The following is a 13938-nucleotide window of genomic DNA, read 5'->3' on the forward strand; positions in this document are numbered from 1 at the left end:
GCCAAAGCGTGCGGCCCTTGTAAATGCTTGTGGTAAAACTGCAAAACCTCTGCCCAGCCCTCGGGAGCTTCTGGAGCAGAATAGAACTTGACATTTTTAGTTTGTGTTTCAGTTTTTACCCTCTGGCCTCAGAAGAAGCAAGACCACAAAATACTCAATGGTTCTAGAAGTAGGGCTATCTACAGAAGAGTCAGGGATGGGGGCGAGGAGAGGGCTTTCCCCCGAGAAGCCCAGGGCAGCACTGGCACATGTGCTTTCTCCTTTAGACTTGCTTGTCTCTCTTTCCACGGCCAAAAAGTCACCATTAAAAAGATTCAGACATTGTTTTATCATCCTATGACTGTTTTATTGAGTTTTCACTAATGCCAGGCATGTACCAGGCACTGATAGGAGGTAAAGTCCTGGGCACTTAATAAGTGTTCAAGTGGTAGCTGTTGATGGGATTATTGAAGATTTACCATTTTTTTCCCAATTATTTTGGTGACCTATCAGATGCCAGGTTACCATGCAGAAAGTCTCTTGTTAATTCTCACAAGTCCATGAGTCAGGCATTATTATTCCTATATTACTAATAGGAAAACTGAGGTCAGAGAGATTATAGAACTCACTCAAAAATTGCATTATTTCCTACATGGTGGAGCCAGAGTAAAGACTCAGCTGAGTCTGATTTCAAATTCCATTTTCTTTCTACCATGCTGCTGTCATTCCCTCTGCCTCATGGCTGCTAATGGAGCCCAAGGAGAGGGCAAGTGTCTCTGTCTAGGAGTGTATCGCATTTGCTCCTCCTGACCATGCCACTATCATTGTACCTGGACAGAGACCCACAGTGTGACCTCCTATTTATCACATATCTCAGTTCCATTCTGGTTCTCCCATGGACAGGCACTGATAAGTCAGCCCATGATACACAGGCTCAATTTGCATTTCAGCAAAATTCTCTAAAAACAATAACCAGATGCAATTTAACTCACATTGTGTCCACATAAGGAATCCATTCCAAGAAAAGTCAGAGGATGCACTATGATGCTCAGTCAGATGAATGACTCCACTCTTCCCTGGGCTCATTTTAGAACTCAAAGAAGAAATAACATCTAGATTAATTTTAGAGTTCAGTCTTTGAATCCGGTCTCAGGAAGAATGCAGATATAATTTAGTCTTATAATGATGAACCCTTAGATCACAGATCACTCGTGGGTAGTGGCTCCTTCTAGACACCTGCTGTACTCAAAGCAATTTCCTCTTTTTAGTTTTGAGAACTATTTCAGACTTTGCTTTCTTCCAAGCTACTTAGAAGAACCAGGCCACCATCCTGGGAGTAAAACAGGATCCTCCAAGAATTACATCATTTATTTTTCAACAAAGATTAATTTAATTTGGTTTAGTTTAACAAGAGTGTATGATCATATATTTGATAACCAAATAGATGCCTTGACGTAAATTTCAGTCCTGGTTTAGCTCTCTTCCAGTGAGAAAAACAAAGACTCTCAAAGGTAATTGGTATACCACCTCTCCAAGGGGGGAAAAAAGGGTAGGCTTTCCATTTTCTCAAACATAAAACTTAAAATCCACATATAATAATAAACAAATGGTTTAAGGCATTTTATGTCATAAATGTGCTGCCATTATTTAGTTATGAATTTTCAGGTTCAGGAATTATGCTAAAACCCAAGGGTCATTATGGAATGTCTGTATATTTGATTTCCAAAGCTCCAGATAGGTTTTAATGTGTTCAGTGTTATACCACTGCACTCCCTGAGCTATTTCTGTATCCTCAGGGACATGTCCTAATAACAGGCCTCCATGTCTTCTGCTTAGTGAAAAGTGTGAATAATAGCTCCAAAAAGAATATATATATACATATATATACACACACATATGTATGTGCATATATATATACATATATATATATGTGTATATATATATATATATATATATTTTAACTTTAACATATGTTCCCACATGGCCAAGTGATTGAACCTAATACAGTTAACAACTTAGGAAAGGATTCATTGAATTTTCCAGGTCTCTTCATGGCCAGAGTTACTTTGTAAAGAGACCCTAAATGTGAAATAATCAACATGTTAAAGTAATCTAGATGTTTATGATTTGATAACTCTTTGGTGCATTGTTTAACAACATGTTTTCAATTTACTTTCCTTCAAATAGCTCCAAATAACCCCGTGATTTTGGATGATTGATTATGGGAATGCTGCTTTTACTGTACATCCAAGGTAATTTTAAAATTACATCTTCTTTTCATTGTTAAGGGGTAAAATCATTTGCAGGTCTTGACATGATTTATCAGGGAAAGGGGGATAAAGGGTCAGTCTTGGCCTTGTTCTATTAGAACATTATTGTTAGCCCAGAAGTAAAGTATTAGGCTGCGTGGAAGCTGAGTTCTAGTCCCCAGCATGCTAAACAACCAGGTCTGTGGTCAGAGCAAAGTCCCTAACCTTGTATGACTCACCTTCCTTCTATATAAAACTTAACAGAACAATGGGATCAAAACCTTCCTTAGTGATTCTGATTTACTGTTAACTGTGGCCAGGCTAGAAATCGTATTTTCTAGAACCTGATGTGTATAATCTGATAAATTGGGAAAACACTGGGTTAAATGACTCTAGTGTTCAGGTCTAAAGTTCTTTAACTCTAGAACCAACCTTTTCTTTGGTCTAGACATTTTTATTTTGATACAACCATTTTATTAGGTAATGGCAACCCTACTTTAAACTATGGCTGATGTGTCTTTCTCGCAGACACTGTGCTCAAGCTTGTTTGTAAATGACCTGTTTAAGCCTTGTAAGAACCTTGCACTGTTAGCATCTTAGTCACAGTTATTCATCCACCTGCTACAACAAACACCTCAACCTCGGTGGGTTCACACATCCAAATTTTATTTTGCTCATGTAAAATGCTCCTCCATCTTACAACTGCCATCTGGAATGCATGTCCTTCATGTGAAAACAAAGCTAAGACACACGGGATCCTACCCATCATGATGGGAAGCGATGCATGGCATTATTGTTCACAGCCCCTGGGTGACAATAAGTCACCCAACCCTGATCCAACAGGAAGGCTGAGGAAATACAAAGGAGCACATGCAGATCTGACAAACAAACTGTCTTTGACACAGTAGGGGATCTAAACATTACAGCTTCAAGAAACTGAGGCTCAGGAAAGCAGTTCACAGTAGGACTTCCCTTGAAGAATGTCAATGATGAGAATATTACCTGGTATTTCATTCAAAAAAGGAGGCATGTGTTATTCACAATAGCCAAGATGTGGAAGCAATATGAATGTCCATCGGTGGATAATGGATAAAGAGAATGTGTTATGGACATGCAATGGATATTATTCAGTTTTAAAAAAGAAAGAAATCTTGCCAAATGTGACTTCATGGATGATCCTGAAGGACATTGTGCTGAGTGAAATAAGCCAGTCACAGAAGGAAAAATACTGCATGACTCCACTTATATGGGGTATCTAAAATGGTCAAGAAGAGTATAGAATGGTAGTTGCCAGGATCTAGGGGGAGGGGGAAAGTGGGAATTGTTGTTCAACAGATGAAAAGTTTTCCCATTTCTCTTCCACCACCCCCTACAAAGTAAATTTTACTGAGGTAAAAGATGCCCAGTAAAAATTCATAAATAACAATAAAATATAAGATACTCTTTATGTTAAAAAAAAAAGGCATGGCTTCCAAGAATTAAACTTATGTGTTTCGTTAGAGAGAGGAGGATTTTCTTCCAAATAAATAACAAGAGAAATGATATTTTTTGAAGTTGTCTTTGCTACTCTGTCTTTACATGCTGAAAACGGAAGGAATCCTTCTTCCTAAAGCAAACATGTGCTCGTATTAAAGGACCATGATGTCTGAGGGGACTTGCCCATGATCTAGTTTGAACGGGGACTTGCTCATGACAATGAAATAGAAACCTCAAAGTATCAAAGAATCATCCTTTTCACCTTAGCTTTTTTAAGCAGTTCTAAGCACAGATTATTTCTTCACAACTAAAACCCGTGAAATAACAACTTTGCCCATTCAAAGCACACCTGTTGTAAATAGATACTTTTCCCCTTTTCTTTCCACTTTTGACCCTGAGAAACCTCTCAATAATTCAACAAATAATTTTAAAGGCATGGAGAGATTCCAAGATCTGCCGAAACAAATTCAAGAGGATATGCCCTGTATTGGAGGAGCAGTGAGTCCACAACAAAAACAAAACAAAACAACAACAACACAACAGATACATAAGTCACTGTAAGACATGAAGAGCCATAATGGTTGACTTATGTGCAGAGTAATGGAAGCCTGGAGAAGGGAGTTTCCTTCTGGATTTGAGGAGTCAAGAAGGGCATCAGGGATAGAAACTGATAATTTCTCAAGGCCTGCGAAGATGAGGCGTCATTTGTCAGCTCAACAGTGGGTGCTCCTGGGATTACAGTCCAGGGAAGAGGGAACACAGAAGTTGTAGATTCTCAGCATCAGAGAGAATGCAGTGGGCAGCCGATGGCTGCAAATCCGGGCTTAGGCCAAACACTCAAGAACCTAAATAAATATCCTTGTAGAGGAGTTTGGACTTTATCCCATGTACCTTACAGAGACATGGGAGTTTCTAAATTGGGGGTCAAATAAGTGCTGTGGAAATACCCCTTTGGTGTCCACAAGAGGTGGAATTCTATCCTTGCACACCTCTGTGTAGCACAGAGAGTTGTCCCCCAATGTCTATTTTTCTCTACTAATATATAATGATATAAAATCATGTGGCTGCTCAGAATAAAGATGACATTCTTCAGCTTTCCTGACGGTTAGTGTGGCCATGCGACTAAGTTCTAGGCAGTGGGCAATGGGACTTAGCTAAAGACCTGGCGGCAGCTCCAAGGTATTTTTTTTTTTTTTTTAAACAGCTGGCACACAGTTGCTTCTCTTGTCTTCTTGCTGCTACTTAAAACACAGATGTGATGATGATTTACTTGGGCCATTTAAATGGAAAAGGTCAATTGAATTTTCTTCCATTTGAATCACTTTTCCGCTTTTGTCAAAACTCAGTTGGGTATATTTATGGAAGTGTATTTCTGGGTCTCCATTCTGTTCCATTGATGTATGTAACTATCTGCAAATACCATGTTGAATTAATTACTGTATCTATATAGTAAGCTTTAAGGTCAAGTAGAGTGATTCTCCCCACTTCATTCCTCTTTTTTAAGACTCAAGATCATTTTAAGAAGTATATTTTACTTTATAACCTAGAATACACACATGTAGACATATACGTAAATATGAAACCCATTTCATGAAAATGATATATTGATTATTTGTGATGTGCCCTGATTCTTTTCTAGACTATTCTACTCCACTCCATTCTTTCATTAAAAAGTACTGGTCATGACCCACTAAATTGATTTCGTAGCCCACCAAACTTCAACCTGCAGTTTAAAAGACACTGCCATAGAAGGGAGTGGGAAGGGGCTACTTGCCACCAACCCATGGTATCTTCCACTGAAAACCACAGCAAAAGTGAATCCCACTTCCTTGGAGGTGGGGCAAGCCACGGAGTTGCCTTCTTCATGTTAGGTTTCTTTCCTAATTGGAAGAAGGGCTTGGAAAGAACATACAGCCCACTTCGGTTCTCACCAGCAGAAAATCTCCAGTCCCTACACACAGGAGTGGTTTTCTCTGAAAATGGAAAAGCCACACAGCCAGAAATTTAAAAGCACCATAAATTGGTATTTGCTAGCGTGCTAATCAGTGGGCCAATTCTTTCATGCATGTTACCTCCTTTGTCCTTCTCCTGTTCTAAGAGATTATAATTCAATTTTACATATGAGAAAATACAGCCTCAGGAAGGGTAAAGGGATGTGTTCAGATTTGCACATCTGACAGGCAGCACAGCTCAGACTCAAGCCTCTGCTGGCCTTACTCCTAGCCCCAAATCTCATGCGTGAGGCTAAACTGAGGCACCCTGTTGTGGTCAAAAGGGAGAAGCTTCTAAAGGCAGGATGGTTTTTTTGGATGGTTCAGAAGATGGTTCTTCTGATGACCTAACTCCCTGCCTGGACCACGAAGCCGAGGGCCACGCCCGGAGCTGGATGGGGCCTGGATCGCCAGGGAAGTCTTCATGGAACAGAGCCTCCACGCCAGCCCGGGACTGCACAGCTGGTCTTCCACATGAGCAAGGAAAAACTTTTATCAGGTTTAAGCTGCTGTTATTTCGGGTTTATGTTACTCACAGTTGAATTTAATCCTAACTGATACAACCGCTATCCTCCAAGAACAGTGGCAGAAAAATATATATCACATATCCATCACATAAATCAACTTTTATAAGGGAATGAAGTCAAATTATTACCCCCAATAAAAAGGTGTTTCGCAACATGACCCAGGAATTCAGAAGTCCCATTTGTTCAGTGTTTCTCCCTGTCTCTCAGACGTGGCTCCCGTGGCCTCTGGGGACATACGTGAGAGCAGGGCTCGTGAGGACAAGGTGTGGTGGCCCAGGGAATGAAGAGCCTCAAAGGACGATGCCTGGATTGTCCAGGTTTGGCCAACAGCGTCCTTTCTCCAACTTTGCAGTTGTTGCAAGGAAGAGTTTTCCTGTTTTCTCCTTTACGGAGTAAGTTTTCTGGGAGAAGGAAGGAAAAAGACAATGGCAGATAAGTGGAATAGAAGAAAAATGAAATATAAACAAACTAAACTCTTCACTGAACAGAAAAGTTCAATTAAAAAAAAAAAAAGAAGAGAAATGTAGGATCCTAATTTGAACCATAGCCCCATGTCTAATGCTTTTAGCTAAGAAAAAGAGAGAAAAGCAAAAGAAATCTGAGTCAGAGGGAAGATGTCATGGTGAGTTTCAATGGGATGAATTCCTTATTAATTCTAAAGAACACGATGCAACATGGATTTAATTATACAAGTCAACCCACCCACATTCCTCTCTTGCTTTTCACACACATGGGCTTCTGAGGACGATGAAAGGTGGGTGGGGAGAAAGGGAAAAGGAGGAAGAACACAGGGTGGCTAAGGCCATGGAGAAGGCGGCTCCTCTCCAGGACGCAGCTGTTCTCTGCCTCCCCTTTGTAAACGTGAAGGCAGCAGTGCCCACTGAAGCCACTGCAACGGCACCCAGCCCCAATGCCCCTGTGCCCCAGTGGGTCCATCCACCTTGGCCTCAAGGACACTTCTGTTTTGTGCTATTTACTGTAGATGGCAGATTCTTTACATTTTGAGGAATGGAGAGAAGGAATATCACAAAGGGGATAGATAGGAGCCTGAAAAAAAAAAACAACTCAGCTGCTTTTCATTTCCTGTGGGATGCACAACACAATCACACCAAGATTTTCGCTAAGAACAAACAAGTCTATTAAAATTCCAAAGAGTTTAAATGGATCCGAAATTTTAAAAATTTGTATTTTAATAACAATTGTATATGTTTAAGAAGTAAAACGTGATGTTTAGATACGCATATTCATAGTGAAATGATTACACCGCTCATAATGAACATATCCATCTCCTCACATATTTACCTTTTGTGCGTGCGTGTGTGTGTGTGTGTGTGTGTGTGTGTGGTGAGCACACCTGGAATCTACTCTTTTAGCAAATTTTCTGTGTACAATACAGTATTATTACTGTAGTCATCGTGATCTACCTTAGATCCCAAGGCTTACTCATCTTCAATAATTAGAACTTTGTTGACAAAGCATTCAGCTTTCCTTAAGTTCTCTCTGGGACTTTTTACTTGTGCTTCTATCAACAATACCGCAGTCTCTGTACAGGTGAAAACATCAACAATTTACCCCCGTTGTTCTTCCTGCTTTTTCTTTTCACATTCAGATGACATCCCAGAGAATTCTAGCTATTATACAGTCTCATTGGCCATTCTGTGACTTTAGCTAATTATTTTTGGATATGATGACTATTAGATTGAGGACATCTCATTTGGGAGTGGATCCAGTGATGGAATGATGGCTCTACGGAGTCACAGGGCATCAGCATCAGAATTCAGGTGAAGATAAAAAAACAAACAAACCAGAAACCAAAATCAACAATAACAAAAAGGATGTACTGTAGAGACATACATGCTTAGAAAAACCTTGAGAGGTTTTAGGCAGGATTCCATGAATGACTTAGGCAACATCACCGAAGTGGCCTGTCAGGGTAGTTGCCACCTCTCCCACCATTGGCAAAATGGGGAATTGGCAAAATATACTGTAAAATGACTCTAAGAACACCTTCTTTTAAAAAGATTTTATTTATTTATTCATGAGAGACAGAGAGAGGCAGAGACATAGGCAGAGGGAGAAGCAGGCTCCCCACGGGGAGCCTGATACGGGACTTGATCCCAGGACTCCAGGATCACGTACTGAGTTGAAGGCAGATGCTCAACCACTGAGCCACCCAGGCATCCCTGGGAACAGCTAATCTTAACTATAATCCAAGAATCCAGAAACTATCTTCAAAACTGTTAAATTTAGAGCTACCCCATGTCTGCTGTCTCTGCACTGACAAAACAAAAACAGAAACAGAAAACTGTTGCCCATGCACTGCTTCTTGATACTCACAAAGCTAGTGAACGGACAGTGGCCTGTCTCCTCAAATTAAGGGTGAGGTCAGGTGGAGTGGTAGCCAGTTGCCTTCATGACCACATTCACTCCATCCCACCTGCTTGACATCCTGGGAGTGCACCTAACACCTACATCACATTCAGAGCTCTTATCTCAAGAGAATGTGTCTTTAGTTTCCCAGTTTCTACAGTATAAGAAAGTATATTAGAAATATGGCTTTCAGCCATTTTTCAATCATAACCCAGTTTTTTTTTCTTTTTAAAAAAATTTTATTTATTCACAAGAGACACAGGGGGGTGGGGGTGGCAGAGAGGCAGAGATACGGGCAGAGGGAGAAGCAGGCTCCATATAGGGAGCCTGATGTGGGACTTGATCCTGGGACTCCAGGATCATGCCCTGGGCCGAAGGCAGACGCTAAACTGCTGAACCACTCAGGGATCCCCATACACATTTTCTTTATCCATTCATCAGTCAGTGGACATTGGGTCTTTCCGTAATTTGGCTATTGTTGATAATGCTGCTATAAACATTGGGGTGCATGTACCCCTTTGAATCTATAGTTTTGTATCCTTTGGGTAAATACCTAGTAGTGCAGTTGCTGGATCCCAGTGTAGTTCAATTTTTAACTTTTTGAGGAACCTCCATACTGTTTCCTAATAACCCAGTTTTTTAAAAATTCAACTTATTTTGAGATCATTGCAGATTCATGCTCAGTTGTAAGAAATAATAGAGATCTTGTGCACTCTTTACTCAGTTTCAGTTGCAGTGTCTTACAGAAACACAGCACAATATGACGGCTAGGGTGTTGGCATTAGTAGAATCCACTGGTCTCATTTAGATTTCCCAATTTAACTTGTACGTGTCTGCACGTGCATGTTTGTGTTTGTGTGTGAGCTTAGTTCTCTGCAATTTTGTCACACGTGTATCTATTGTGACAGTCAAGACACAAGATATAAGACACACCTGTTGTTCTGGAAATCCAAGAATTTATTATAAAGGAAGCTATGGGCTATCTTGGATGTTTCCTAAGATGATTTTGAAAATGATTTCTCCTGCAGTAAAATGGACAGGGTCTTTGTTCTAAAGAGGCGCAGAGTAGGAAATACCATTATTGTGGAACCAAGTCTCTTTTCTTTTTCACCTTTATTCATGCATAAAATTTTCCTTCTATTGGCCTCCTGTTCTGCTCCCTCTCTCCAGCTTCCCCAGAGCCAAGGCTCTCATTTTCTAAAGTCTTGGCCATCTTGACTCCTCTGGGCTCTCATCCACCTTCATAGAGCTTCAGAGTTCATTTTGTTTCCCATAAATAAATAACAGTTTTCCAGTCCCAGCAAATCACATTTATCATTCTTTCCCAAGAGCCAGGTACGAAAACCGGGAACTCAGTGCAGAGTGCCTACTTCCATGCCCTAGGCTTGCACAAGGCAGACAGAGTGCTGGCATAGAGTAGGCACTTAAAATGCTACCTATAATTTTATTCCTGCCACATCAAAACTTCTTCATATATACAAATTTAATTTTTAAAAACTCAATTTTTAAAAAAATAATAATTTGGTAGTATTTGAGTATTGACTCTCAGGTAAGGAGACAACTATTTCAAAATACTATTGAGTTGCATTTCCAGATGAATGATTAAAAATATCCTTATATTGTCCAATGATCAAAATTTTGTTAGACTTTCTTCATTTTTAAATATTTTGTCATACTGACTTACCTTTTTCATTTCGTAAGTTGTAGCATATCATTCTGTTCCTAAAGCAATTATTAAAGGCCTAATCCAAATAACCAACTAAAATGAAGAGTGATAAGGGCTTATAAGGACATCCTACCAGGATGCTATATGAAAATAAGGAGATAATACATTTTATTTATTTTTATTTATTTTTTTTAAAGATTATTTATTTATTTATTCATGAGAGACACACACACACACACACACAGAGGCAGAGACACAGGCAGAGGGAGAAGCAGGCTCCATGCAGGGAGCCTGACATGGGACTTGATTCCGGGTCTCCAGGATCATGCCCTGGACTAAAGGCAGCGCTAAACCACTGAGCCACCCGGGCTGCCCAATACATGTAATTTTGAAAATATTTTATATACATTTTCTTTTTTATTTAAAGTCAATTAACATATAGTATATTATTAATTTCAGAGGTAAAGTTTGGTGATTCATCAGTTCCATATAACACCAAGTGCTCATTACATCAAATGCCCTCCTTAATGCTCATCACCCCAGTTATCCCATCCTGCCACCCTTCTCCCTTCTAGCAACACTCAGTTTGTGTCCTATAGTTAAGAGTCTCTTATGGTTTGTCTCCTTCTTTGATTTCAGCTAATTTCTGAATACATGTAATTCTCAGTTTAGATTTTTATTTTAAGTATATCCAGTGTGTTAGGTTTGTTATAGGTTCCATCAAATATCCGAGTGCTTATTATGTGCTTGGCATTGTGCTAGGCTTATTGGGAATAATGAAAGAAACACTAAAATGGGGAAAATCCTGGTTAATTAGTAAGCTGGCTTTGAACTGGAAGAGAATGAAAACTCAGGGTCCCTATTCTGGGACTTTGGTTTTTTAGAGAAGAAATATGCTTGAGATGAAATAAAGAATTTCACCTATTATTTAAGTAGCTTGCTTCCTGGTAACTCATTTCAAGTGTTTCTGATGTAAGATGACAGTACTCGAAAGTTTAGATGACCTTTCAAAAAGTCTTGTGAACAACTCTAATTACTGGGGAAACTATTCCCATAACTGGGAGACCTTTGGGTGGTGGTAAACCCAACAAGGATACCAGTAGTCCCAAGGACAAGAACACATTTAGAGCCAGCAGGAGCAGCATGGTAGCAACAATTGCTGGGCTGGGGTCCACAGGGATACAAGCAACCATGACAGCTACCTACCATTGTCTGAGCAACTACTCTGAATGTGGCAAGTTGCCAGATGCTCTATGTGCACCATGGTCAACCTTCCCAACTATGGTCTAAAATAGCTACAGTCCACATTCTGTATGAGACTCTGCTGAGTCTCACTCTACTAAGTCTCACTCTTCTAAGAAGTAGAAGAATCTGGATTTGTCTCTGAAGCCATAGTCTTCCTGCCACCCTATGATGCCTCCCCAAAGTGAGGACATTTGGAAGGACATGTGTCTCAGGAACATTGGGATGTACAGAAACAATGAATACAACCATTGCTCTTGTCATTCATGTCAGGATCATCTTCACGCTGGTGTGGTCTGGGGATATTGGTAGGTATATAGTGAGTGTTGGTTGAATTAAATTGAAAAGATTTTCTAGGGGTGCCTGGGAGGCTCAGTAAGTTACATGTCTGACTCTTGGTTTTGGTTCAGTTCATGATCTCATGGGTCCTGGGATTGAGCCCTATGTTGGGCTCCCTGCTCAGTGGGGAGTCTGTTTCTACCTCTCCCTCACCACCCCTGCCCCTGCTCATTATCTCTCTCATAAATAAATAAAATTTTTAAAAAAGAAAAAAAATTTCTACTGGAGTCATGGTCTCAGCCTAACATCCTCACCCACAGGTATTTAGAAATCTTTGCTGGCCACTCTAAAATTTATTTCTAGCATCCTCCAGCTGATGGGTGAAGTCCTGAAAGTCACCTCTAAAGAAGATCCACTTAATGTCTCCCTGATCTTGTGGAGGTTGGAGGAAAGTTAACTGGAGCCTATCAGCAGGGAATCAGCCTCTGCAAGATGAGAGAGTGATTACAGTTATTGATGTGATTTAGACAAGCCTGACTCAGCAGGCTGGGAATTTGAGGCTCACAACCACTACCACCACTGACAACAAACACATGGTTATTACTGCCATTCTCTCCTCTTTTCTATGAGCACTTATGGATTTCCCACAAAACCACCTGCATCTTCCCTATGTTTATACCAATCCCAGCAGATGGCTCTTCAACCACTCCATTGATCAGGTCCCCTCCACCATGCCACTTCTTGGTCTCCTGTTGTCCACCTCTCCATCCTTCCATGGGCACCTATGGTCACATGGCTTCCTGTTCCTTCCTTAGAATTGAGGACTGTTCCTAATTGAAAATATCAAATTCCATGGTCTAACCCTTAGGCACCCCTCAGGAGCCATTCTCTAAAAACAGCATGGATTTTAAGGTCACCATTCATATGTTGTTCCAGAGCTTACATTTTTAAAAAATTTACAAGGCTTTACGAATAAACGTTTGTGACCAAAATACAGGATGAAATCAAGTTTTAGAGTCTTTATCATGAGTTGGCACCAAGTCATGGGAGCTGATAGTCTAAGTGGCCAAGAATGGTAACTCTTCTCTAGCCATTCGCCAAATCTATCCATGGGGGAACATTGAGGAAAATAAAATCAGTTGTCAATCCTCAGAGCTTTCAATATTTTAAATACTAACAAAGTGAGAGGCAACAAGTTTCCTTGTGTACATGCCATATTATTGGGCTGGATATTTCTAAGATTTGGGATAAATGAGACCTAAATTTGAGAAGCTCTGGTAGGTTGTGGGTCATTGGAAGCAAATTTGACTCTTTTCTTGATTCTAAGTAGCCCTGGGATACATGGTTAATCAAGGAGATTCAGGAAAGTTCTCAGAGGGCCACCTAGCACATCAACCTGCCTTCTGCCTATCTTTGCTACTCTTGTCCTCCTCAGCCATCTCTGTTACCCCCTCACAATGTAATTTTCTGTTTAATATATTCACTGAGCTTTTAACTTCAACCATTTCATTTTTGTTTCTAACAATGAGCTATCTTTGGAAATGGTTTCCTAATGTTTACTTTCTACTGTCTGCAGTGACCTTGTATCTACATTTAATCTTGGGTGGGTTAAAAGGATGACTGTTTCCAGAGTTTTGCTTTTCCCAATCCAGCCCTAGTGAGCTGTTCCGTGGATCTCAATCTTAGTTCCAATGAAGTGTTGGTCTTCTAAATAGAAGATACCTCCTTGTTTTAGTATATCCTTCTGGCTATTTATGGGAGAGAAGGAGTTTGCAGACAAGGCATGAGAAGGTTTCTGAGGGTGATGTAAATAGGAAGGGGATCCTAAGATGGTGCAGGGTGCTCACCTTTTTCTGGCAGCATCCACTTGCCCCCATCCATGTGAAGTGGCTTTGCCTGTCATAAAAAATGTACCAGCCACTCTTGATTCTGCATAGATTTACAGTCAACATACATTCTGAACCCAGTTCCCCTGTTTTATATCCCTTTACTCAGTCATCACTTCCACTCTTCAACTGAAAGACTTTCTGTTTACTTATACCAAATCACATGATGGGAGATAAATGTTCAAATCCTTATTTATGGGCATTTAAAGATTGCAACACTGCTTTTACAAGGCAGCTATTTGATTCCAAAATGGATAAGCTACAAAGCTACAG

General features: G+C 40.2%; 1 protein-coding gene across 4 annotated transcripts in view; it reads left to right on the forward strand.

Moving 5' to 3' along the window:
* Positions 1 to 13938, forward strand: part of LOC140601691 (uncharacterized) — a 388441-nt gene that overhangs the window by 272058 nt on the left and 102445 nt on the right. For 2 of the 4 annotated variants that reach the window (XR_012004719.1, XM_072770992.1), the window contains one exon: positions 2167 to 2231. The exons of the other annotated variants lie outside the window; for them this stretch is intronic. Coding sequence is in view for 1 of the 2 variants with exons in the window: in XM_072770992.1 (XP_072627093.1) it covers positions 2167 to 2184 (18 nt within the window). In the remaining variant the exon portion in view is untranslated. The remainder of the gene's footprint in view (positions 1 to 2166; positions 2232 to 13938) is intronic. 4 annotated transcript variants of the gene reach the window in all.

The sequence above is a fragment of the Canis lupus genome, chromosome 12 (genome assembly GCF_048164855.1).
Source record: "Canis lupus baileyi chromosome 12, mCanLup2.hap1, whole genome shotgun sequence".
NCBI lineage: Eukaryota > Metazoa > Chordata > Mammalia > Carnivora > Canidae > Canis > Canis lupus.